Consider the following 25552-nt stretch of genomic DNA (forward strand, 5'->3'; position numbering starts at 1 on the left):
GCAAGTTTAATTTCAGAGAGCTCTGCTTCCTCTTGCTTGGTGAAAAGACGGCAGGTTTGGATCTCACCGTTCCAGTTCACGTGCTGCTGCTACTCGGCTGAACAGCGTTTTCCCAAAAAAGAGCGACAAGTACGCATGTGCCAAGGACCGGATTGCAAGGTTCTTTGGTGCAGTCAGTCCAAATTCTCAGCGGATTTGAAGGATAATATGTACCAATAAAAAAAATGCTGCTAGACTTGGAGAGCAGCTCTGTCTTGCTTCACATTACAAATCTAAAACAGCTGTTCTCAATAAGCCAATATTTTTAATCAGACATTGCCTGAAAATTTTGTACAATAATCTGGACCAATGATGGTTCTGTACCCTCATGTTGCTGTGAAACATGACTTGAGCTAAAGGCAAAGACTGGTTATCTCAAGGACAACTGCTTCGTATTAGCAACCAGAACAGTGTACTTAAACTGTCTTCCTGTTGGGTCTCTTGCCTTTCTTTACAATTAGTTTATTCTTAATGTAGCCACGCTTCCTTTTGGAGGTCTAAAAAGAAAAACAGAATAAAAGGTGTTAGTTCACGAGCGAAGCCTTGACCGCGGTTTAACCGTGTGCGTTTCAGTGCCTGCGCTGCCGCCTGCTTTTGGGGCACCTCAGTGGGGAAACTGCCACTGGGCATCCCCCGGCTGCCGTGCGGGGAGCTGGGCTTGGTGCCTCCTGCCCAACCTCGGCACAAGCCGTGCTTCTCCGAGCCCCAGCCCCGCGGGATTGTTCCCCAAGCTCCTGCCGAGGCAGAATTAGTGATTAACCAACAGGGTAAAGCTCTGCTGTGCCCCAGGAGCGGCGCCGAGCGTTGGTCTCGTTCGGAAGCGCCGCCCTGCACCTCGTGCGCTGTCTGAGGCTGTGGGAAGTTAACGGGATGCTAAGGTGACCGGAGCGCTTGCTCAGAGCAGCGTTTTTCAAGACAAAAGAACTGGAGCAGCACATTTTAGCCCTCACTCCTCGCTGGGTCTGTAGGCGAGGCAGCGCTTCCTGCTCACCTGCCTTTCTCTGCACGCGCCAATGCTTCGTTTTGGGGGTGTAATGGGGGAAGCTGTAGCGTCAGCCTTGGGTAACGCTACCTTGCCTGCCGCAAGAGAGCGGGCAGCTCCCACGCTGCTGCGCCTTGCTGTGCTTAGCAGCAGGCTCTGCCCCTCCGTTCAGTACAACTCTTTGGCAGGATCTGGTGGTTGTTGCTAAAGAGAGACTGATACAACACTGCGTAATACTCAGACCCGTTATGAGTGGGAGGAGATGGACCGGATTACCAGTCGGGAAGCAACTGTGGAAAACCTGCGGGTACGAAGGAGCCCTCAGAATGCACTGCAAGTCTAGTTTAGGCCTCAGCCCCCTGCTCTTTGCTGGTTCCCAGGTGTTTTTCATGGGAGGCAGAGGCTGCCTGTACTGCAGGAGCTGGTGATGGATGGGAATTTGCCCCAACTTTTATCCTGTCAGGTGGGGTCAGCACACCCATCAGTAATAAACACAGCCTGCCCTGGCACGGGAGATCCAAAGTTACAGCGTAAGTGTGCGGCAGGCACGGGAACGCCGCCCTTCCCTTTTAAGGGAAGTCTGGCTTCAGCGGCAACTGCCCAGTGCCTTAATTTCTGAACGTCCAGCAAATCACCAAAACAAGCATCTTTAGGCTCTCGCGTTCTTCACCCGTGACACAGCGCGAGCTTACTGCCCGCCCTGCGTTAGCCTGTTCCACGCCTGCGCCTGACGGATTCCTCTGCAGCAGGGGCTGGGCTACAGACAAAAGGGATGTATGTGGTGACGGAGAGGGCTGCGGGGTCTGCCCGTCTCCCCCGGCAACGCATCCTCCTTCACAGGCTGAAGTCGCCCACCACAGCTCACGCTTTTAAACCGTGAAGATGACTTCCAACAGTAAGCAGCCAGACACTACAGTTCCGTCAACAAAAGGTTCATATTTAATTTATTTCATACAAAATCGCCATTTTTAAACTTCTAGGCATCACTACTTTCAAACAAAGTCAGAAAGCAACTTCCACATTATTTACTGAGTGAGCCATGGTTACTGAAACATGAATTGATGTACTTGAGAGATTATACTTCCAGTTACATGAAGACTTAGGAGTTGTAACAGCCAGTGACACGCTCCATTTCCAGTTAGCGTTCTGCCTAAAAAAAACCTAGCCTTGTGTCTTCACATGCTTTTAAGTTAAGCAGACAGGAAATGAACAATTATTACCAGCAGGCAGGCCTGATATTGGACACTAACATGAACAGTATCCGTAACATTCTGGGCTAGTGGAAATACATAATGCACCAGCTACGGGATTCACCGTTACACTGCCACCTCCCCTTCCCGGTACTTCACTGGGAACCCACCTTCTTTGACAAATACTTCTGTTTCGGTACAATGTTGGTTACTCTAGGTTTATGATCCAGCGTCTCTCTGTTGTCTAGTTGTTTCACCTTGTATATCCTAACAAGCCAGTGCTCCGAGGTAAAGGCTTCCTCCAGGTGTTTGAATTTAATGTCTTTGTTGCCTATCTCAGCATTGCGCGTGCGATCGAATCCGGGGGGTGTCCGAAAATCCAGCTGTAAAAAAAAAAAAAAAAAAAAAAAAAAAAAAAGAGTTACACGTCAGTTTGAGATAAACCTGGAGCTGCCCTCACGGCAAACCGTGCTGCTCCGCAGCGCAGGGCAACGCTTGCGGCGGGGCTGGAGTCGCAGGACGGCACTTCTCAGTCGTCACTACACAGAAAAAGGTCTCCAATCCTTTTACAGTCAGGAAGGAGACAAATCCATTCCTACTGCTACGGATGCCTTAGGAGATGGCACTTAACGTCTCACCAGGCGTGTCGCGCCTGCGTTCAGCGTGCAGGCAGCTTGAGGTGCTCTCCTCCTGCGCCGCAGTAACTGGGGCTTTCCTGGTTTACCATACAAGTGGGTAAGAGTTCACCTTTATCAGTTAAATTTGCCCCTCCCCCATGACAAGTAAGATCCGCTGGCCTCAGTTTTAGCTGAGTAAGGTATTCCTGTGCTAACGCAGCAGAACGAAGGGCTTGGTGGGGTGGTGGGGGAAGAAAAAAGCAAACAGGGCAGCCTTGGCTACGTACATAGGTGCTCCGTGATCCCAAAGGGGAGCGGTGACACCTCTGAGCGTTACGCCCTGATGACAGAACTGTTTAACACACCCGTGAGACAGAAATCGGACAGATGTTAAACAGCCAACTAACAGTTCTGCCTCCGTGTTGCTATTACAGCAAACAAAGCCAAAGCTCTCCACCTCGTAACAGTTAATCACAGAACGGTTTGGGTTGGAAGGGACCTTACAGACCATCTAGTTCCAACCCCCCTGCCATGGGCAGGGACACCCTGCACTAGAGGTGTGAAGGCATTAGCAAGCGCGCTGCACAGGGGAATGAAGACACTCGCCGGGGGCGGCGTGGAGGGCAGCAAAAAGCAAAGCGAAGGTGCGGGTTAGCAGCAGAAACGCTTCTTTTCTAAAGGCTACATGCAGTAGGGCGTGCCTAGATGGGTTTTCATTTGTAAAGCTGGTTCTTGCCTCTGATTCTGCTACTCCAAGCAACAGTCAAAAGATGGAAAACGCATCAAAATAACATTTGTTTTCTCGCATTTCAGTTAAGATCAAGTAGAAGTTGTAGCACTAACCTGCATCTCACCAAATCTGTAATAGGACATTTTATACATGAGGCAGTTCAGCAAAGTTGGAGAACCTGCTTTATCTACCCGGAATTCTCCCTGCGGGGTAAAGTAATCACTTTCCTTTAAAAAGAAAAGAAGATACAAAGAGTCAGTATAAATTAAACCCCTATTTAAGGTCATTTCTCATCCCCTTCTCCTCAAAAATAAAAACCCCAAAACCAAACCCAACCCACCTTCGTCAAGATTCTAAACTGACTTCTACAGTTTCAAAGCTGATTTCAGCTAGTCTCAAACCAGAAAACGATGATGATCATGAAAGGTGAAATAGGTACAAACTACCTGCCGGTAACCCAGCCCCCAAGGGATCGGTCTTCCTAAATCCGTGTTACCGTGCTGGTACAAGTTTTTGTCACTTCACGGGAAACCGTTGCCGGAAAACTGACCTCAAACCGCCCAAGTCAGCTGGGCACCTACCCAAACCTTTCTTGGGAAGGGTGAAAGCGCTGCACTGTCAGCGTGAGAGCGCTGCAGCGTTACCATGACCTTCGTACGTGCACAGAGTGTTTCAGCACGCCGCCTGCCGTTTGCCTCTCCAGTGCCAGGTGAGCTACGCCCACAGGCCTCTCCCTTCAGGCCGCGCTCAGCACCTACCAGGTTTTGTTAGCCTTGAGAAAATATTACTGCAGGCTTCTGCAATCCCCGGGATGTTTGAGTAACTTCGATGCTACAGAAGTCAATATTAACACTTTCTCTCCTACTACTACAGAGTTGGGCGAAATTTGTAACGCCAACTGTTTGAACAGTCTGAACGCTCCTGCCCTTTTCAAGTACGACGCCGCAGTCGGACACGCGCACACAAGAGGCAGCCTATACTTCCAGTATTGTGCAAAAAAAACCCCAAAGCGTAAAGCTTTTGAGGTCACTGACCTTTCAAAACCATAAATACTGAGAGAAACCGGGCTACAGGCCTCTGCACTCCTACTGTTGTAGGAGAACAACCCACAGCACGCTTTTCAAGTCAACGTGCAATGAGCAGATTTCCCTCTGCCGTAATGAGCGCCACCAGAAAAGCAGCAACACAAATACAGTTGTTTCAAAAAAACAAAAGTGGAGATGAGCACAAAGAAATGATGAGTATCCAGCTGGTTCAGCTGTCTCATGTACGTTTCCACTTACCCGGATATCTTTGGGATGTTCCCCCTCTGCTATCCTCACCATCCACAAGAACTTGTTAATGTCGTCACCGGAGTAGCCAATCACACCACCAAAAATAATCAAAACATAATCCACATCCAGGCTCCTCATGATCTCATACGCTGCCGACTCGTTCGATGACATTGCCTTTCCCACCTGTAACACGGTAAAGACCTTAAATCCCTGCACAGCTGCCTGTCCGGCGGATCTGCCGAGCGCCACCCGACAGCCCAAAGCCCGAGGATACGCACTTGCCAAAGCCCCCGTTCTCGTTCTAGACTGAGAAAACCCGTCGGGAGTACTCGGAGAGTCAACAGCCCAGCCTGAACGGGAAGACCTTCTCCTCTCTAAGAGGGGCACTGCCTGCTCAACCCAGGCTTTTGACCATAAAATGTAACAGAAAGGGGTTTCCTTTTGTGGCACCTACAGATTTTTCAAGTTGTGAAATCCGCTGCCAAAAACTTAGCGTTGCAGAAAATACCCACTCACAAATTCTTTTCGAAGCTTTAGGCACGGCGAACAAACAATCTGAGAAGTTCGCCGTTTCTCACTTTTTTCCTTTTGCCTTGAGCCCCATCCGGCACCCGCACAGCAACCAGGCTGCGATCACTAGCACACAGACACCCTCAGCCCCGAACTCGGGGCGAAGGTACACAGAGAAAGCGTCAGAACGGGACATCCTCGCGTTAAACATCTAAGTGAGTTCTGGCCTTGAAAAACTTTAAAAATCTGTATCCAGAACCTCCCCTGTGCGGGTCACTGCCCACATGTCAGGAATTCACTGAGGCCGTTTGCTCCCGAGGCTCTCGTACAGCCGGCGTAAGGGTAGAAGGCAGGAACTGAAATGTAAATACTGTCGCCTCCAAACTGGTACCCTTCAGCTAAGAAAGTAAATCAGGGACACTCAGCTTCAGCTGAAGTCTGTCAAAAAGACAGAGAGCCTCAGCTTCTTGGCCATTAGCCCAGTCGATGGGAAGTTCTTTGGCAGCTTCCCATTTCTGCGCAGGAGGGGGTCGACCGGACGCGTCTCCAGGGCGCGCCTCGCTTACGGCACAAGCGCAGGCATCCGCCGCAGCGCACGTTTAGCGCTCGCGGCCCCTCCGTGGGCTCTCCGTGCCGAAATAGAACCCGAGAGCGCCAGTGGCCGTGCCGGAGGGAATTCTTTATTAAACCCGGCACTGCTGACCGCCATGACGTGCAGGGTGATTGCACCCACGCAGCACGGATGAACTCCAGTGCCTTGTCCCGCGGGGATCCGTTTGTTAGGTACGGTACCCGCACAGAGCTGCCCAAGCGTCTGTCATGACACGGTAACGCTGGCAGGTCAGCGGCCACGATAAAAGTGCCCTGGAGCACGCGGCAGGGCTCGCTGGCTGACACTAGCGCCAACGGTCACAATTTCCCAAGCTTGCTTTCGGCGGATGCGAGTTCCCTGCCCCCGTCAGGAGCACGTGATCCCTCCTTCCCCAACACACGGTTTCCCAGGACTTTGTGTGCTGAAGGGCAGCTGGATTTGTTTGTCCCTTCTGAACACCGCTTGTCTGCAGATCGGGTCCCGCTGCTGCACCACCTACCGACACAGGAGGAGAAGCTGGCCTAACACATTCCTCAAGCCCTTTCCCATCCAGCAGGACAGAGGTCTTCCGGGAAGAAGCGGCCACTGCGGGATGACCGATGTCACGACTGGGTGACGGGGAGTCATTACGCAGCACCTCAGATGGCTGCAACCGAGCGTTCTGCTGCCCCCGAGGAAAGGCGCAGTTGCCCATGGAGGTGCCCCCGTAACCACAGGCGGCACTACCACCCGGCTGCTAAGCACGCGCACAGAGCGTAAACCTGCTCTTCAGCAGTGACAGAAATCCAGCGTGCAGATGTTTTATCTAACCGCAGATTCGGAAAGACGGAAGCGCACCAAATCTGCGACACTTCCCCGGCTATTCGGGAACTTTCCCCGCTTCCAGGATGCCTGGAAACGGTTTGATGTGGCCAGCTTCCATGTGCCGTTCAAAAACGCTGCCAGGGAAGGACACTGCAGAGCTGAAACCATCCCACAGTGCCTGTGATGAAGCAGCACCGGGTGACCTGCTGCCGCACTGATCGCAAGGGGAGGGGGTAAGCTGGAGCCTGTCCATCCTCTCACAAAGAGGAGAAGAGAAACAGAAGTGGAAGCAAAGGTTTGGAAACTCCAAGTAAACAAACAAACTCCAGAAAGCAAAATCGGTCCCTTCCAGCCCCCAAACTCTTTCTGCACGAGTTCCAATAAATGCACAAAATGCGTTCCTTCCACCTCTCTGTTTCCCACTCTGTGGAATTTTTCCTTAATATCATGCTATCTACCAACAGGCATTGACAGGTTCATACTCGACTGCAAGGTCAGCATTCCAGTGTTTGCGCTCCGTGGGAAACCGCCACCCTTACCAGGGCTATGTGGCTGTTGTTCCAAGTGTTGTTATCCACCAGGGTCGTCCGGTTTGCCATCCCCGCGATCTGGTAACCGTAGTCCCACCACGACATCACTCTGGCGTGCTCGTCCGTGTTTTGTCGCAGCCAGTAGTAGGCTTCTCGGAAGTCATCTAGGATATTCCGAGTGCTGGGAAACACGGTTCGTTTTATTCAAGCTGCTACAAACACTGGCAACAAGTTAACTGCACCAAGATAAATCCGGGCTCACAAATGAGGGTTTTCTTAGGTGTCCAGCTCCCTCTGAGGGGCCCGGTCACCAGCGGTCCTAAGTTTAAACCACCGACAGCTGAACTGCTTTTGAAGATGTAATTATATATTGAACTAGAAATGCATTTATTCATAAACAAGTTTTCCCCAATTCACTCAAACTCTCTTTTTTTAGCCATCACCTTTATTGGATTTGGATAGGATTAGTTTTTTGCAGTTACATTAACTATTTCATTTATATACTGAGTAATAAGAATTTTTTCTTCAGGTGACAACCCTGCCTTAACATAAGGAGTAGTAATTCAAAGAAGGTAAAGCAAATCGCTACCGCAAAGGCAGCAGAAAGGCTTTTGCCCTTTAATTATCTGCAGCCCTGCAGACCTTTACTCACCCGTCGTGGTTATAGGAAGCGAGGACAACGCTGGGGCTGGAATACGCGTTGCTGGTTACCCAGGTGCAGTGAACAGCGAACATCATCAACAACATCAGCATCAGCATAGTAACAATGTTTTTGATGTTGGGACCCAGTCCTTCTTCCGTTTTTTCCTGTTCAGATACATGTTTTCTCACTTTGCCTGCCTAAACAAACACAGATATCTCTGTTATGGCAACTTTGTTCACCCTGACAATGAAAACCAAGCCTTTTTCTTCAGCACATGCACCCCTAACTGCTACAGGACACTACAAAGCTAGACCAAGTTGTAGCGTCAATTAACTAACCGTGCACATGAAAATGTTAACAATCCAGCGACTTGTAAAAAATGCAAGCCACTTTCAGAGGAAAAAAACCCATCACGTGAAGGTCAATGCACGACTTCTTGGTTTGGCTCAGTGCGATGGTGCCCTTTCCTCAGACAGCGTGGAAAAGAGAACGGCACGGAGAGGAAAAACGGGAAACCCAAGGCTTGTGCATTGTCAGGGTCAGCACAACAAAGCCCGAGATATTAAAGAATGCGTTATTCTTTAATTTTCAGCCACACAGAACTGTTCTAACTGGTTAAGGAGAGCAGGGAACTGTCTGCCATCGCATCTGTAGAGAGCTGGGTCAACACTGCACACTTCTCCTTTAGGTTCACGGCTCAGCACCAGTCAAGCTAGAAGGGACCACTTTACACAGACACCCATTCTCTCAGTTACACCTTACTGGAGAACATCCGTACTGGTTCTGAATTTAAGTGCTGGGGATAAAGACTTCTAGTGGCATTTAAAAGATTCTGACCCAAAGAACAAACAGAAGTGAGCTGTTTTCTGACTTCTGCTCCCTCCCCTCACCTTATCGTACAGGTTGCCAGGGTTCCTTTTGTCATCCTCATCACTGCTGTCCTCTATTGGTGGGTTTTCCCTCTTCATATCATCCCCCAAGTAACGCTCAAAGACATTGGAGAACGCAATCGCAGACAGCATGCAGACCACCGGTGTCAAAGTGAGCATCAGCCGAACCATCACACCCGCAAAGTAAACGGCGCTGATTGCGTACAGAGCAACTGCAAAGGAACAAACCTACTGATGACACTTGGAAAGACACGCTCGCTCCGACGGCACACGTGCATGCTCTCCGCAAAACTACCTCTGGAACGGGGCCGAGCATCTGCCTGCGGAAAGGCTTGAGTATTCATCTTGCATTTCCTGGCTTTTTAATTTACAGAGATACAGTTCAAATCACGTTTTCCCCTTTGAAGGCTCAAACCCTTCCTGAAGTTCATTTTGACCACAAGTAGCGATAACACAACCCCATTTCCATATTCATTAATAATGTGTCAGCAGATACATTATTAATGCAATCTAATATCACAACCCAAAATACTACTGGAGTTACAGGCAGCTTCGTTTGATTAAAAAGGTCAAGCAGCCCTAGACCAAATGAGTTACTGAAAGCGAAAGAGCAAAACCAAGCGTTAGAATTTCATGTAAATATCAGATTTTAATTTAAGTTAGAGATAGCTGTGGACAAACTGGGGGCTTGTCAACATTATAATCCCACACAGACAAGCAATAGGATATTGCAAGCCCTATGCTGGAGCAAGGTTTCCTGAAAAATATTATTATCTCCACAACCCTTCCCCCCCAACAAGATTTTCACAATAGTAGGGAATACTCAGAACACATTTCTTACAAGGGAAAAAAACCCCAAACCCAAACCAACCTGTATGCACAGGTTAGGAACGTCTATTGTTCAATTACCGGTGGTTGTTCCTTATTTGCTGTGGTTTAACAACACACTTTCGTGGAAGATTTGCCACAGAAATCATGAAGGGACACTGACTTATCGGGCTACGTTACATCAGTATGTCCTGCTTTGTGGTGAAGTACTGTAGCTCCCTGTTCTCACTCACAGGTGTCTCTGTGCTGATGTACATGGGTGACGGAGGCTGGAAGCGAGTTGCCCAGCACTGCTCTTGGCAAGGGCTCGCCAGCAGCCATAGAGCACAGAATACCCCTGGAGTCATGGGGTTTAACGCAGTAAACATTCCTACTGCCCACACACCTCTTAAGTAATCCCAAGAGGCAGCTGTATTAGTGTGGAGCCTCCTGTCCCTGTAAAACCCCAAGACCTGAGTGTTCTTCACTGCCCCGTATGGGCTACAACTTCACATTCCATCCTTCCAAGCCTCCTTCATAAGGTCTGCTTTCCGGTACGGCTTCCTGCAAACCGACCAACCCCTGTCACCCACACGGGGAGACCCCACACCTCCGCTTAAGGCTTATCTGGCACTTGTTCCACAGCACATGACTCAGTTCACTGAAACAGCAGAGAACCCGTGAAGAGAAGGCACTCCCAGTCACCGTCTGCGGTGGGACGAGTGCCAGACACCGAGGGAAGGACGGGCCTTGCAGCCTGCGTCGGGGAGGGACCTCCCTTCGCACCGAGCTGTTCGCCTGGCCCAACCGCGCTGTGGAGCTGCGGCCCAGCGTGCGGTTTGCGGGATCAGCACGTGGAACGGCACGTAACCCTGGCTGCAGGACACAACTGTCCCGACAAGTATTTCCACCCCAGCGCTTGGGACGACCCTCCATCGCCATTTCACCAACCTCCGAGTGTTTCTCAATGGTTTAAAACGCTGCTGGGCGCAGGCAGCTTTTAGTAACCATCTTTCAACACACACACATATTAAATATTTAAATATTTTCTCTTACCAAAGACTCTTTCATCGTTGATGTTTTTGATACAGAACCACAGCCCTGCTGGGAAAGTACACACGAGAATATGCAGATCAAAAAAGAAGGAAACCCATGTTGTAGGCTGATGCTCAGACACAGAGGCAATGATCGGGATGTGAATTTTCGCATACCTTTTTTAAAAAAAATCCAGTTCAAATTATTTTGAAGAGATAAAACGAATAAAAACTTGTAAACATTAGGAATTCTGAAATTCATTTCAAAGGAAGCATTTCAGTTTAAAATGGCAAGTGCTCTATTCAGCAGAAATCTGATGAAGCTTTTACACCAAGAAAGTCCCTAAGTCTTACCGTATCTAGGAAGAGTGTGGTGTACAGAGTTAAAGCACCAGTAAAAGGGTTGTTTTCACACTGATTAAAAGAACGAAAATTACGGATGTTTTGGTGTGTTACGGCTAAGTATGAAGCCAAATTCACCAAAATGAAACCACGCACCTATGGAAGCCTTATCATTACATTTTGAAGAGCTCATCATCCGTGACAGTAAGTCTCCTAGGTTTTCAACACTGTATTTCCCAAACTCTCCTCTACACAGAACACCTTCATTGTCTCCGTACAGAAAGTTACAGTATTAAGTACCAGAACACTTACCGATGCCCCCCCCCCCCTTCTTTTAGGTGCTAAAAAAACCCAAACCAAAAACATCCAGGCCTTGTCTGCACGTGGAACTACGTGTCAGCTAACCAACATGTCATACACTCGGTGCAGACATGGACAAAACCAGGTCTACATTAAAGCCGTAGGGACCTAGTCTGGGGTGCTACGAGACCCAGTGGGGTGGTATCAGATGTACGTCCTTTTCTGCACCCAGATCTAGTTTTCATTCAAAACTGCCATGTGTTTTAACACTGCACCATCGTAACACAGATGATTTTCTAAGGTAGGCAAGGCCCCAAACGTTAAACCCTTTGTGTAGATGTATACCCCTACATTTGTAGGCAAAGAACAACATTTGTATGTTCTTCAGAGAAATCTGGGGGCTTCTTTACTGACACCCATTCTGCTACATTTACTACAGAGTTGGTACAGAAACCTGTATGAGCTGGACTTTGGAGCCTGAAAAAACCTGAACTGCGAAAGTTTGAAGTTCTCCTGTCCCTGCTTTTAATCTTTAAAAAAAAAAAATCTACCTATTTAATTTCACCTTAAATACATTTATCTCAGAAAAATATCTTCAGTTTCCTTCCTTTTCTCCTGGCTGTTAAGAATCCAACGTTGGATTTTTAAAGGTTAACTAAACCAAAAGATGAACTGACACAGGTTTTCAGCCAAGAAAACACACAGGAATAAACCAGAATTGTTCAGAGCAGACATCTGTGTACACAAGAGGGATGTGTGAACATCATAAACTGGCAACATGCGAGATCATACGTGCACCAGCTTGGTTGTCTGGTGCAATGGTCTACCTTTAAGGCTCTCGGTAATTTTAAATGTGTCCTCAAGCGCTGGTACAGCTTTTCCGTATTTTATGCTGAGGAGCACTACAGTTCCATACAGAAAAATGTGCCATTTCATATTCACAGGCTTCCAAAGGAGCAAGAAATTGAACAGACAAATTAGTGAAAGGGTTGCAAAGATCACCAAACAGTTACTACAAATGCTCTCTTCAGATAACCCATTAAGTCTTCTCTTTGACTGACATGCTAAGTGGATTTGAGGATGAGGAGAGCAAGAGATTATTAGTTTTCAGTCAAACTCTATTGATATGTAAATCCTTACAGCCTTTATATCTACTTACCCTGTGTCCCACAACGAATAAAATCTGCCACTCCAAGGAGCAATATAACCTGAAAAAGAGGAAAAGAAAACTCTTTTGCTGCCTAGGTATTTAAACGCGATAGTTTTTCTACCCCCTCAAGTTCCAGCACAAAAGGGAAGCCATGGCAGGTGAAGCAGACCTACGGCTTAGGCAGGCCATGAGCTCCCCCAGCCCCGAGCAAGCTGCCTTCAGAACACACGCTTACAGGGTCGCGTTGGACTTGCCAGGCAGCACGACACGCGCCCCTCCCGCAGTCAAAGCAACGCAACCATACACACTTCCCAAAGAACGTGACAGAGAGCAACCTATACTCCGTAAAAAAGCATAAGAAAAGAAAAGGCACTTGGTGAGAAAGCATCTAATTTTGCCGCAATGCCTGAGCAGGAAACTGGGAAGAATCTATAGCCAAACACTAACACTCAGTGAAACACTGGTTTCCTTTTGTTTCTCTACCGATGGATCCACATGGGGCATGGAATGTAAAAGCTGCTACCTGACATGCTGATCAGCTTTACATACTAATTTTTTTAAACCAAAGCCTTTAGATTCTTGAATATCATAAGGTGAAACAGTATCAGTATCAGATGAAAGATAAAAATTATTATTAAAGCTTGTGAGTATGATTCTTCTGTTATTTCCTCTTTCCTTGCAACTCTTTCAGCTCCTTCTGTAAACAAATACAGACAAGCTGAAATAAGAGAAAGTTACTGAACCCTTTTATTTACTGCCCAAGTCTCTGTGCATGGCACAGTGTCTTCCCTCTATCTGACACGTAAAGTTAGTATAATCACACTGAAGGTTTTAGTTTAATATCTAGTTTAGACATTTAAATATAGTGGTTAATGTTCTGTGACAAGACACTTTTCAGCCTTCAAACGCAGAGCTTGCTCCCAAAGCACTGCATGCACAAGAAGGAGCTGCCAGCAGACGGGGAACTACCGGTGGTTATGGTCTCTTCTGGCTGTACCCACCACCTGAGATCAGATGGCATTCAGCTGAGGGTTCCAAAAGCTGGCCCCTATGATAACTGACCACCGGGATGAGGAGGGAGGGCCCTGGTGCCTGGACGATGGCCAATGTCACGCCCCCAGGAAAGGCAAGAAGGAACATGCAGGCAACTACAGGCCAATAACCTGAGTCCCTGAAAAGATCATGGAGCACAGCCCTCCTGAAATACACCATTAAATGCTTTTTGAACCATCTTCCTCATTTCTCGTTTCTAAGCAGGAGAAGAATGGGCTGGACAAACAGACCATTTGATGGGTTGAAAACTGGCTGTCCTGACAAGCCACAGTGGGTCAGGGTCCCGCTGGCGGCGAGGAAAAAGTTAAGATATCCCAGAGGCCAACACAGCGAACCGTGCCAGACTGAAAGGAGTGGCTGACACGCCTTGCAGCAGGCAGGACTTCAGAACCTCCAACCCTTTCTTCCCGGTGCTGCACCTGGGATACAGGGTCTGGACGTGGGCACCCTTCTGCAAGAGGGTTGTGAAGAAAATGGAGAGGGATCAGAGCGCTGTGAGATGGTCAGGAGCACAGATGGCACAGCGTACCAGAAGCAGAGGGAACGAGGCTCGCTCCATCTGGTGAGGCAGTGACACTGATCAGTGAAGTTCAGAAGTTGAAATCAACACTTCCTAAGAACTGTGACAGAAGACATTTCACTGCACGCCGAGATTGGAAGCCAAATTTTGTTTTGACATGCCAGTCTGAAAATTTTTGCTAAGTGTCAGTAGGATCTGCTCACACATACTGAAAAGCAAATCAAGGTTTTTGAAATCACCAACTTTTAGAAGGCTCTCAAAGAAGCAGCGATGCTGAGTATTCTTTTGGAATAATGCTGTTTGTTTTATTAACAAAAATAAAACTGCCATTAAACAGTCCAAAATGTGAAACAAATTATAAAAAAAAGCCAGAAACATTGCTAAAAAAATTACAAGAAGTCAGTTAAAATAAACACAAGGTGTATATATCTTGGGAAAGTGGGTTGTTTTTTTTTTTCCTAAAGTAAAGCTCTGACAAAACAGAACTGTATTTGAGGTACAATATTAAGATCACGCAGTTTAAACGAAGCAGAAGTCATTTTTTGCACGGGTAACGTATTTAGCTGGGGAAAGAAGATTGCTCTTTCTTCATCAGGGGAAGGAAGTATGGCATTAGATCGCCAAGGAATGTATCACGGAATCGGGAGATGACAGGGAAGCATCTGGAGATGGCAGCCAAGCAACGACAAGCGTGTTTTTCTGAGACTGGGTAGAACTGCCTTGAAAACTGGAGGCTGAACCACAGAAGGAAAGCAGAACTTACAGATTAATTCCAGTCATACAGAAATCAGACTAAAGTATTTCAGAAAGAAAGCAATCTGACCTTGACCTACCCATCTACAGGTCCGCCTACCATCTAGAGAACAGATTAGCTGTACGTATCTTCAGAACACGCTGTGGCTATAGTGCTGTTCCTCACCCAATCTGACTTCTTACAGCATTGGGTGGATTGTGGTTAAACCCGAAATGTTGGAATGATGCTACACCCAAGTCTTTTTTTCCTGCAGCCCAGAAAGCACAGTGAATTCTAACACACAGAAACACAGAGTAACACAGGCAGTGGTTTGCTGTGGCACCGTCAACAATTATTTTAGACTAAACCAAATGCTGATCATCTGGTTTTCCTGCTCCAAAGGTAAACTAGTTTCACATTTATTTACCTGTGTATGTCAAATAGATGACACTCAGGAATACAATACCAGCAGCTAGTGAGACACCCAAGAAGAACAGTGTCTGAAATTCTTGCTTTGTTAATCTGTCTCTCAGATACTGCAAAAATGCATACGCCTGCAGCAGTGCAAACACACCTACGGAAGAGGAAAGGTTTTGTTTAAATGCTGAAAAGCAGCAACAGCTGTTAAAGTAATTAGCATACTTTGGCTATATTTAATTTAGACAAGTAAATGTAAGGTACACCCTTGCATCTAAAAATTAATATAAAATCACTTCCTGACAAATAGCCTTTAAAACTAACAGAGATGATATTTTCTTGCAATGACAGAGCATGTTCTCCAAAACATTCTTTGCTTATTATATCAAGAGCTCCAATACCCACCACCTGTTTGCTCCCAGACTGAGCTGGGGGAAGGGAGAGATAGCATTAAGTGTGACAAAAACCAGGTTAAGATACCTAGATCTGGTGAAAAATTAAGACACAGACCCCATGCAACACATAAACAAGGGTAACAGAAATATATGGAAATTAAGCTGTTGAACTAAATAGGAGGACTTAATGAAAGAAAAAAAAAAAACCAACCAAACAAACAAAAACCAAAACCACATAAACCAGCATTCGGTGATACTGACAACAGAATTATTCAAATCTAGATGTCTGACTGTTAACTATTGAAAAATCAATTTACTTTAAAGAAATAAAAAGAATCAAACAAGATTGAAACCTGTTATTTAAAAATCAGTCTCCTGATTATTAATTTAAGTCATTTATATTTAACCCACTTTGAAAAATTACAGCAGACTATCAATTCTAAACCCAAATTGCTCAGCAAAAACTGTGTTTCCCACAAGGAATGTTTCATTTGTACAACAGGCGAAGGCAACATTATATTGCAAAACGGTAGAGACTATCAGTGTGTAAAATAAGGGCTTGTCAGAATGTGTAACTGATCCAGGCTTATGGAGGCATTTTACCTCCATTAGCTCACACAAAGAAGGATAATGTGTCAATTGGAAAAAAAACTTCCCAACAGACACTAAATTATACCTCTAAGAATTTCGTTTGTTAGTACTTGTTCTTTCTAATACACGGAAAGAAAGCCGCAAGGGTTTGAGGTTTTCTTGTGCTACGCAGGCTGTTTGGAAGCAGACATGCAATCTTCTTACCTGCAGCTGCCATGTGTTCACTTGTTCTAATTGGCTGGAATCCCACAAAAGGTATCTGCATCGATAATATTAACCCCACAATGTAGAAAGTGCTATATGCTAGGGGGGGGAAAAATAAAAAAAGAGGAGAGGGGAGGAGGAAAAGGGTGGAAAGAAAATGAATACACATTTCAAAAAGCATTGGTTCCATAAGAGAGTCCATCCTCCCCCCAACTTCCGCAAGACTGAAACAGAAACAGAATTTAAGTATTTCAGCCATCCTAATTACTTTTGCCTTCTTTGATCAGAATAAACCTGTTTATTGCATCCAGTTTTAGAGGAAGCAGCAAGTATTGTTGTACCTCACTGCACTGGTTTTAATCCTCCTAGAGAAATAAACCATCTACCCAAGACTCTCTAGCCTGGAAAGGTTTATCTTCCCATCTTCTTGTCGTGGGTAGGGGAAACGCTCTCAGATAACAGGTGACAAAAGCTTTCCGTAGGAGAAAGGAACTAGACCTCAAAGAAGCAAAACATTTAAGAGTTCTCTACCTATGCAGAAAATGCTAAGAGGTATGTGTTCTTTTTTTTAAGCCAAGTGCAGAGGCATGCCAAGAAACTGGAAAGGACCAGAATTAAAAATTGCCATGGAGTGTATTAATAGAGCTGTATCAACCACGGGGACGCACAGCCTCCCAGAAAGTAAAGGCCAAGAACATCATTAATATTAATAATATGAATTATTAATACATATGGACTAAGTTTCGTACAGTTTGTTTTGACAGGGTTTTGATCTTCAGCATTCCGGGATGAAGAGAGGGGAGGGGCAAGGGAGAAATACCAACTCTCAACAACCACGAGTGATTGCATCTGAAGTAACCAGCCAACTTCAAGTTTAAATGAGGTTGTGTTCCTTCAGCGTAAAACAGCAGCAATCCACCTCCTGGATTTCTATACACTCCTACAAATCATAAACCACCGTCTTCGTTAGGGCCTTGATCTTCCAGAGAGATCCCTGTTCTCACACAATCCTGAGGTTTGGGGAGCGCATCATTTACCGGTGGCATTGTTTCCATAGCACCTGTGCGGTCTCATGAGAAATGATGCTCCCAGGGTACCGTGTGCTTCCCTAAAGTCACACAAGTGACTGTGAGGACACTTCCAACCACTTCCCGTCTTCTCTGGTGTCTTCTTTCAAGCACCTGGACGGCACTACTGGCCTAGCTAGCAATCTAGTCTCTCTTATGTTGCCAATACACATTTTTGCTGTCAGAAGGTCAATTTTTGAAGATTTCGCTACAACATAAATCATTTACTGTGCTGTGAAAGCATTACAACACTGCCATCCTGTGGAAGTTCAACGATCAGCATAAGTCACTGCCTTTCACATGTGTTAGACCACTGTAACTCATCATTTTTAAGCCCAGCCCTTGCAGCTGTTACACTTTCTGTGCCCACTTCCCCCCGCTACCCCACCCCTTACTCCCACTTCCTTCAAGCAGCTATCACCTACGTCTGCCTGGTACTGAAAAAAAGGCCTGGCAGTTTACACAGCAACACACTTTTCCCTGGAACTCGGGTACACGGAGGTGGTAGATCATCACCAACTTTCCATGTTCTTCACCTTCTGCTGTGTGCGCAGTCTTTGCCGAACCAGGAAGTTAATGCTGATTCCTGCGAGCCACCCTCATGGTTGTAACTTGAATTCGGGAACAAAAACATTCTGACCTACTATGCATAAACTCATTTCACAAACAATTGTAGTTGTTCTACACTGCACAAACATGGGAAGAACCTCCTGAAAATCCCCAGGGAGTACGATCAAGTACGGGACCACACACTGTCAATTAATGGATTATAATCACCAGAAATAAACACTCCTCATCTGCAGTTTCCGAATACTGAAGTGGCTGATAGAAATGCATGTCAGCTCACTCTTTAAATTATAAAATCCAATACAAAACCAAGGAATTACTGAAACCATTATGGAATATCCTTAAGTCTTTGTCATTAAGTACTTTGGAAAGTATACAGAACTTAAAAATCGTGCAGAAAAAAAAAATGTGTTGAAGTACAAATCACCAAGTCTCTGAAGCATGCAAGCCTGACTTAAATCCATATTGGAACCTTTCCAAACATAAAAGCATTTACTTCTTAAACATAGATAAACTGCAAGGGAAACTGAGTACAACATTAGACGATAATTATCAATGCTTCCTGTGTCTGAATAAAGAGGTTTGTACCTCTACAAGTGCTACCAACACGCTGGAACCGTAAGTGTAAGCACTTAATTACTAAGCTAGTCAGATCCGAATGAAAGATACAGACGACTGACAAGACAAAACCAAAACAAACCCCACAACCAACCAACCAAACCCCCTTTCCCCTAGCAAAAAGGCCCCCAAAAGCACAGTTTAAGCTTTCTAAGGTAGGTAGCATGATCACCATGGATGCCAAGTGGGTCAGAAGTTATCTGGCTGATAAATTCATCTGCCTGCAAGCCACAAAATATTTTAAAGTTGGCAAATAGTTCACGTTGGCAAATTTTTACTCATCAAGTGATTCTGAATTACACTGCCAGGCATATCAGACCATGTCCCATTAACCTTTTCTTTGGTGTATGATCACCCAGATGAAAAATACACACCAGGAAACCATCATTATTTCTAAAAACATGGTGTTACCAAATACCGTTCTCTACATTTAAGTAATTATGTTAAACATTCACCCATTACTGAAGTGAGGTGCAAATTAAGCAACCGACCTATTAAAACGCCCAAAATTCTTGGTAACAGTACAATGGATGCAGATTTTACTAGCTACTGTCAGCTAACAATAGTTTACACAAGTTTTAGCTGAACATTGGGAGTTTCTGTGATGGTGCAATATCACAGCACAGCAGCCCCATAATTCTAAAAAAACTACCAAAGTACCTTTATTGTCCCTACTTCAGTGAGCTTTTGTAAAGTCTTCTCCCTGTCTGAATAGTTCAGTAGTGAAGCACACTCTAATTTCCTCCTAGAAGTGCTTCAGCATTCTTAGCCGTTTTACGAAAACATCCTGTTAAACACACCTAGAAATCACATAGCCATGTAAAAGGTACAGACTTCCCGGGAAAGCTTAAATTGAGCCAGCCGCTGCAAGGAAACAGCAGAGCGGCAATCACGTTTTCATTCCGACAGCTCTGCAGAAGTACATCTCCCTCCCAGCTGAAGGGCAGAAACATCTCAAAACACTCTAGCTATTTGCAAAACAAACCTCTGCCAAAACCTTTAATTCATAGGAACCTGCAGTACTATTTTCCCCAGATGAGTTCAAAGACGAGTTCACTGAAAGCTGAAAAAGCAAGAGTACTTATTCTTTATTGTCGCTGGTTACCACAGTGCTTCAGGATTTTATAATTAGTAGATTTAATTTACTCTTGCCTAACTCACAGAAATTGGAAAATGAAAATAGTCAATAAAACAACTTTAACAGCAAAGCAAGAGTAATTAGTTCCCCCTTAAGTCATGAAGAAGTTGTTAATGTTAGTGTTACTTAACTTCTTCATTAAAAATTACAGGTGGGCTAGAGTTTTTTTTTATTTTAAAAAATTTCCATTTCTGAATTACATAAATAGATTAACAAAGAAGCATGAAAGTAATGTTTACAGTTTGGTAACAAAAATACTCAATTTACTCAAGTTCAGTTTTGTAAGTGTTATAGTATATAATGGTTTGAATATCTATGTAAATATAGCAATTTCTCTAGCCAGCATTAAAAAAAAAGGCATTAAACCAATTAAAAATACAAAAGGTGAAACACTATTAAATTCTGTAACAAAAATACATGTACAAATACGAAACATCCTGTGACCTTACACTTCAGGTAGTTTGAGAACGTAGTATGGTAAAACATCCTGTGACCTTACACTTCAACCATACTACGTTCTCAAACTACCTGCTGTAAAGATGTCACATTAGGGACTCCAAACATTCTGGCTAACTTACAAACCTTTAAATACCTGAACCACTTGCTGTTTATTTGATTCCCACACCTACACACATGCACCTGATTTAACAGGTAAGGTCTCTGTAATACAGTCCACAGAGCAGACGTCAGGCAAATCAATTAAAAAGTTACTCTCCTAAGATAATTATTCACACGTTCCTGAAACTGGAAGGAAGGCTGACCCATTAACCCAATAAAATCTTAAGGATTCACATGGAGCAGACAGACTCTTACACTGCTTTTTAGTCTAGGTTATATAAACCATACATGGCTGCTTAAGATTCCCCATGTCTTTTCTCACACATCTCACAATATACTAGATGTTTGTATCATTTCTGCCGCGCAACTTTTTTTAAGAATAGCAATTGTTTAGCATACTAGGAAAAGAAAAATACGAAACATTATTATACACACTCATAATATATATAACATATTAAAAGGATTGTACAAATACCAAAACATCCAGGTTTTTTTTTTCAGTGCAATAGAAAGGAAAAAATTAATTAGCAGCTACAAATACGGAATTTTGGAAGCGTATGTTTTAACTTCTTATTTCCATGTTGTAGAAAATAACTGACTGTAAGCAGTAATCAAATAAATAAAATACAACCCGATATGCAACTACTTACTTCCCACTTGATACAAAACACAGCAGTGTAATTCATTTCTTATCTTGTCATTCAGCACTGGAGAACATTCAGTGACCAGAACTTACCGATGTAGACCCTCCTGCTGTACCTCTGCATCAGCAACAGGACAAACACATGCAGCGGAATAAGGTTGATGATGAAAACGTAACCGCCCCATGCAGAGACCTGTGAGAATCAGAACGGGAAAGGAGACGTGAAAGTATCTGCAGATCCTTAGGGTAGCCAATGCTGGATTTATACAACCCGGTGATCTAACAAGAAAACAGAACCCCCATCTAGACAAGCAGCCAGAGTAATAGCACCACAATCTTTCTCCATATTCATTATCAAAAAAAGAAAAAAAACCCCAACAACCCCCCACATATCAAAGCATTAACAACTTTTGAAATGGGCTGGTGGATTTCCAAGCCCATCCTTCCTGTATCTCCTTCCCCTCCCAGGCTAATCTGGTCACGCTGGCCAACACGAACGTGACACTGAGGGCTTTTCCCCACGGTGAAGGCTGCAGCACAAGGCAGCCAGTGGCAGGACTCCCCTGCAGGATCCAAAACTTTCCTTTGGCATACAAATTTAGCACCGTGCTCTGCACTTCTTGGATGGGACAGGGAACAGTGTCTCAGCTGGAGAAGAGAAAGGGAGCAAGGTACACACCTCTGGGAGCAGAACTCCTGGAGCAGAGCTGCTAATGCAGGTTGCAGTGTAAGGGAAGAAACGAAAAGGAAGGGGGTGGATGCACAGGGCAGCAGGGCTGAGCACTGTGTAGAACAGGATCACGGATACCGGGAGCCTGTAGTAACAGCAGCCCTCGAGAAGCATTGCTATGATGTCCCGTTACCAACACATCATTGGGGGTTTAGATGAAGACTGAACGTGCTGTCGTTACAATCCGTTATCCAAATTTCTAACATATTTAGAAGGGCTAACGTTGACTAGACAATCTGTATTTCAACACATGTCCTCTAGTCAAATTACAGTCTAGACTTGTCCCATATGTACCATGCCTACCCTAGGCCTTCACTTTCAGAAGGCACTAGCTAATGCGGTTTTCACTTTAATTGTACTTCAGAGCTTAGATGCATGTAGATATTTTTAAAGCCCTAGAATCCAAAAAGAAACCCAAATGTTCTATAGAACAGATTCTAAAATAAGGACGAGGCCAAGTGCTGTTTTTTGATACTAACACTACAAAACCCAGACTTTCAAAAATCTGGGGTAACCGAATCAGACAATGTGAAACAAGTAGAAGAGAAATTTAAATTTTCTAGAAACTCATTTCAGATTATCATGATGCGATTGCCAAATTACTAGCATGAAGTATCATCGTTTACACAGGCAAGCTGATTTACTGAGAGAAAATACTATATGAAGACAGAATAGAATGAGAACAAACATGCAGTTAGGACTCTGTCATATTTACGGGAAGGTTTGAATGAAGCAGGCAGTCTGCACGGACCACAGACGTGCATCTCTGATTATCAGAATGTGAAACCAAATCCAAGCACTGAAGATTGTACTGAACTAAAGAGGCACTTCGGAACTTGCCAAACAAAACTCAGGTATCCTCACAGATCGGCAAAAAGAGCGGAAACATGCTATTACTCCTACAATGATTGCTTCAATGTAAAGTTCTGTTTTTACCTCTTTTGTCATAAAAAGCTATCTGAAGCAGAAGTTGCTGAAGTCAAGTAAATGCTAACAATATAAATGGAGAAAACCCCCTTTTCCTTATGGAATGCAATGCAATGCTATGAGTCTAATTACCACAGCAAGTTAGGTATCTATTTTAAGCAGATTTAGGTATCAAGAAACATTTCTGTCAGTCCACGGAATATCCACTTCTCTTTCAAGGAGCTGTTCCCCAAAATCCCCATGCAAGGTCTGACTCTTACTACTTCAAAACTGTGATTTAATTTGAGTTTAGTAACTAATTCCATCAGAGAAAGACAAATGAATACTATATAATGAATAATACAATTATGCTTTGCCCTTTACCCACGGAAAATGTCTAGAAGGGCATCTTAAAACTTTTCCCCAAAGGGAAATACAATATATGGGAAGTCCCTACCAGGGATGAAGTACGTACACTCTAGGCAATAAAATCCCGTTGTCTAATCGCTGAGGCTAAGCTATGGACAAACCTTAACCTTTCACTAGTTGTCAACACTTGAAAGGCAAATGAAAGCAAAACCATTAATTTACATTCAAGGACAGAACGTCATGGCGATGACATTGGTTCTGTATGTTCTGTCACCAGGCACACTAAGGATCACATCTCCCCTCCCTCTGGTACAATCCCACAGACCAAGACATGAGTCATACTAAGGTGGGAAGAACTTGTTATTTTGTGATTTTTCAGCAGTAAAATTGTAAAAGCATCGTGCTTGTTATCTGCATATTTATGAACAGCACTTTGAGAGGATCTTGCCAATAAACTGGCACAATATACAGAAGACGATGGTATATAAATGTAACGACTCATAAACTTACGTGCATTATCTTGTACTGCACATAAGCCTGTCCCAAACCTACAGGATCTCTTCACTGTAATGCCATATAAACAGCAGTGCTATGTATAAAGAAGTGGCTGTTTATTTAATGACTTAGCAAAAACGAGGAGAAATAGGAGAGGAAATAAATGTACTCTTAACAGGAGATAGCCATCCCCTTTGGCAACATATACAGAGCTATTATTTGGTGGATTCACAGCAAAAATCACCCAGAAAACCCAATGAACATTCAAGCTAGAGGAAAACTCGGCAGCATGGAGATAACCTCTGAATTAACCTTGCACTTTAAATTAAGGCATGCAAAACACTTCATAAGTTCGTTTTTCTTGCAAGCCTAGTTCCCTGACTGTAGAAAAGGAGTATTTGAGACCCCAGACTTAACTGACCGCAATTAGCTTGACTATCCCACCACTGGCTATTTTGAGGCTATATTATTTTTCATATAGCCACCAAACCCTAAGAAGTTTCAGTAGGAGGAAAAAAGACCTTTGGCTGATCCATACATGAAAATTCCTCAAGTCTAAGGTTTCAGGGGATGGAGGAAGGGGGAAACCAATTCCCTCCATCTTGCTATTAGTTTTATCTCCTCCATTTTACTAGTGTTTTCCCCCTCCATTAGCCCTTAGGAACATCTCTACACTAGCCTCCATTTTCATCGATCAAGAATGAAACCTGACTTTATGACTGTTTAATCTGACAGCGAATTCATTCAGCAGTTCTGGTGGTAAGCTTCACTTTATGGCATAGTTATCCCCACACAAATCACTTTCAAAGTTATGTCAGTGTAACTTTGCCCATAAATTTTAAATATTATTGCATTTCAGTAATAATGACACACAGGCATAGGAATAACAAAATTCCACCTTAATCACCTGCACCAAACCAAAAATCCCACTGAATCATGGTACCTATTCACAGAATAGGATAAATTTCTAAGTAAAGTTATTATACGTGAGAGTTTTTAAGCAAAAATAGTTTTCATTGCGTTTATATACTTTAAATTTCAAAAGGCTTATTACGTCTTTTTACTCATACATTTAAGGTCTTAATAGTAATACAAAGCCAAAATTTTATATTACGGCTCCAACAAAGACTATAATCTCCTCCTGTGTTCTTTGTCAACATATGCATTATATAAACCCTACTCAAACAGCATAGCTATTGTATATAAAAAAGGCTTACCATGTAAAAGTAGGATAGACAGCAGCAGATTGTCCAAAAGACTGACCCAGTTTTCACAGACTTCACCTTTAAAAATAAACAAGTATTTATGAAGGACAAACAAACACTAGAAAATATTCCAAAATTTCCTTCCAAAACACCCCTGTCAAGAGAACTTCAGTGTGTATCAAGTTGTGTTTGTAATGCTTCTGAATTTATGTCCATGAAAACAATATGGTGCAGCAATTGCACCGGAATGCCAAACTACGAGTGCAATTGATTCACACACCAAAGAGCTTATAGCTCAGGAGCATGCTTTTGTCTAAAACTGATGGTGGTGACGGTGGTGTGGGAAAATGGGAATGAATAAATAAAGCTAGAAAGCTATCTATAAAATATATTTGATTCACACATAATTCTACAACAGTTCAAGTAAGCATTATTGCACTGCGCAGTTAAGTATCAGTTTGATAAGAGCAGATAACAGCTATTGTGTCTCAGCTGGTATGAAGCAACAACGCAGGTTGAGTCTCCTAGTGTTATCAGCGTACACCTTTACAGCTGCAGTATCTTCGAAGGCCAGATTTAAAAGAATCTGCATTTAAGGAACACCAGTCACTCAGTCATGAAAAACCTGAATTCCCTTCCATTATACTCCTACGAATAATACTCCCAAGTTTGAAACATTCTAAAGCTAAAAAGCTTGTGAGCATGCATCTGCTTATGAAAAGTAGAACTCAGGACAAAATAATGGGAAAAGCAGTAATGACTATGTACATACATGGAGACACTCAAAATGAAAAGTATATACATTCAAGGAACACACAAGGGACAGTACCAGACAGTGTCTATGCTGAATTAACAATAAAGTTAAGCTATTTGTGATATTTCCAGACAGATCACAGAATCACAGAATGG

General features: G+C 44.1%; 1 protein-coding gene across 1 annotated transcript; it reads right to left on the bottom strand.

Annotated features, from left to right (window-relative positions):
- STT3B (STT3B, subunit of the oligosaccharyltransferase complex (catalytic)) lies at nt 1–24797 on the bottom strand (the record flags this gene model as incomplete). The annotated part of the gene is made up of 13 exons (XM_010159599.1): nt 1–536; nt 2382–2594; nt 3672–3785; nt 4842–5015; nt 7278–7449; nt 7921–8108; nt 8802–9013; nt 10665–10819; nt 12444–12492; nt 15168–15314; nt 16348–16446; nt 21032–21131; nt 24656–24797. Coding segments are annotated over 13 exons (1846 nt in total), but the record flags the coding sequence as incomplete, so codon positions are not given.
- Nucleotides 24798–25552: the final 755 nt, after the last annotated feature.

The sequence above is a fragment of the Eurypyga helias genome, unplaced genomic scaffold (genome assembly GCF_000690775.1).
Source record: "Eurypyga helias isolate BGI_N326 unplaced genomic scaffold, ASM69077v1 scaffold2129, whole genome shotgun sequence".
Classification (NCBI taxonomy): Eukaryota; Metazoa; Chordata; class Aves; order Eurypygiformes; family Eurypygidae; genus Eurypyga; species Eurypyga helias.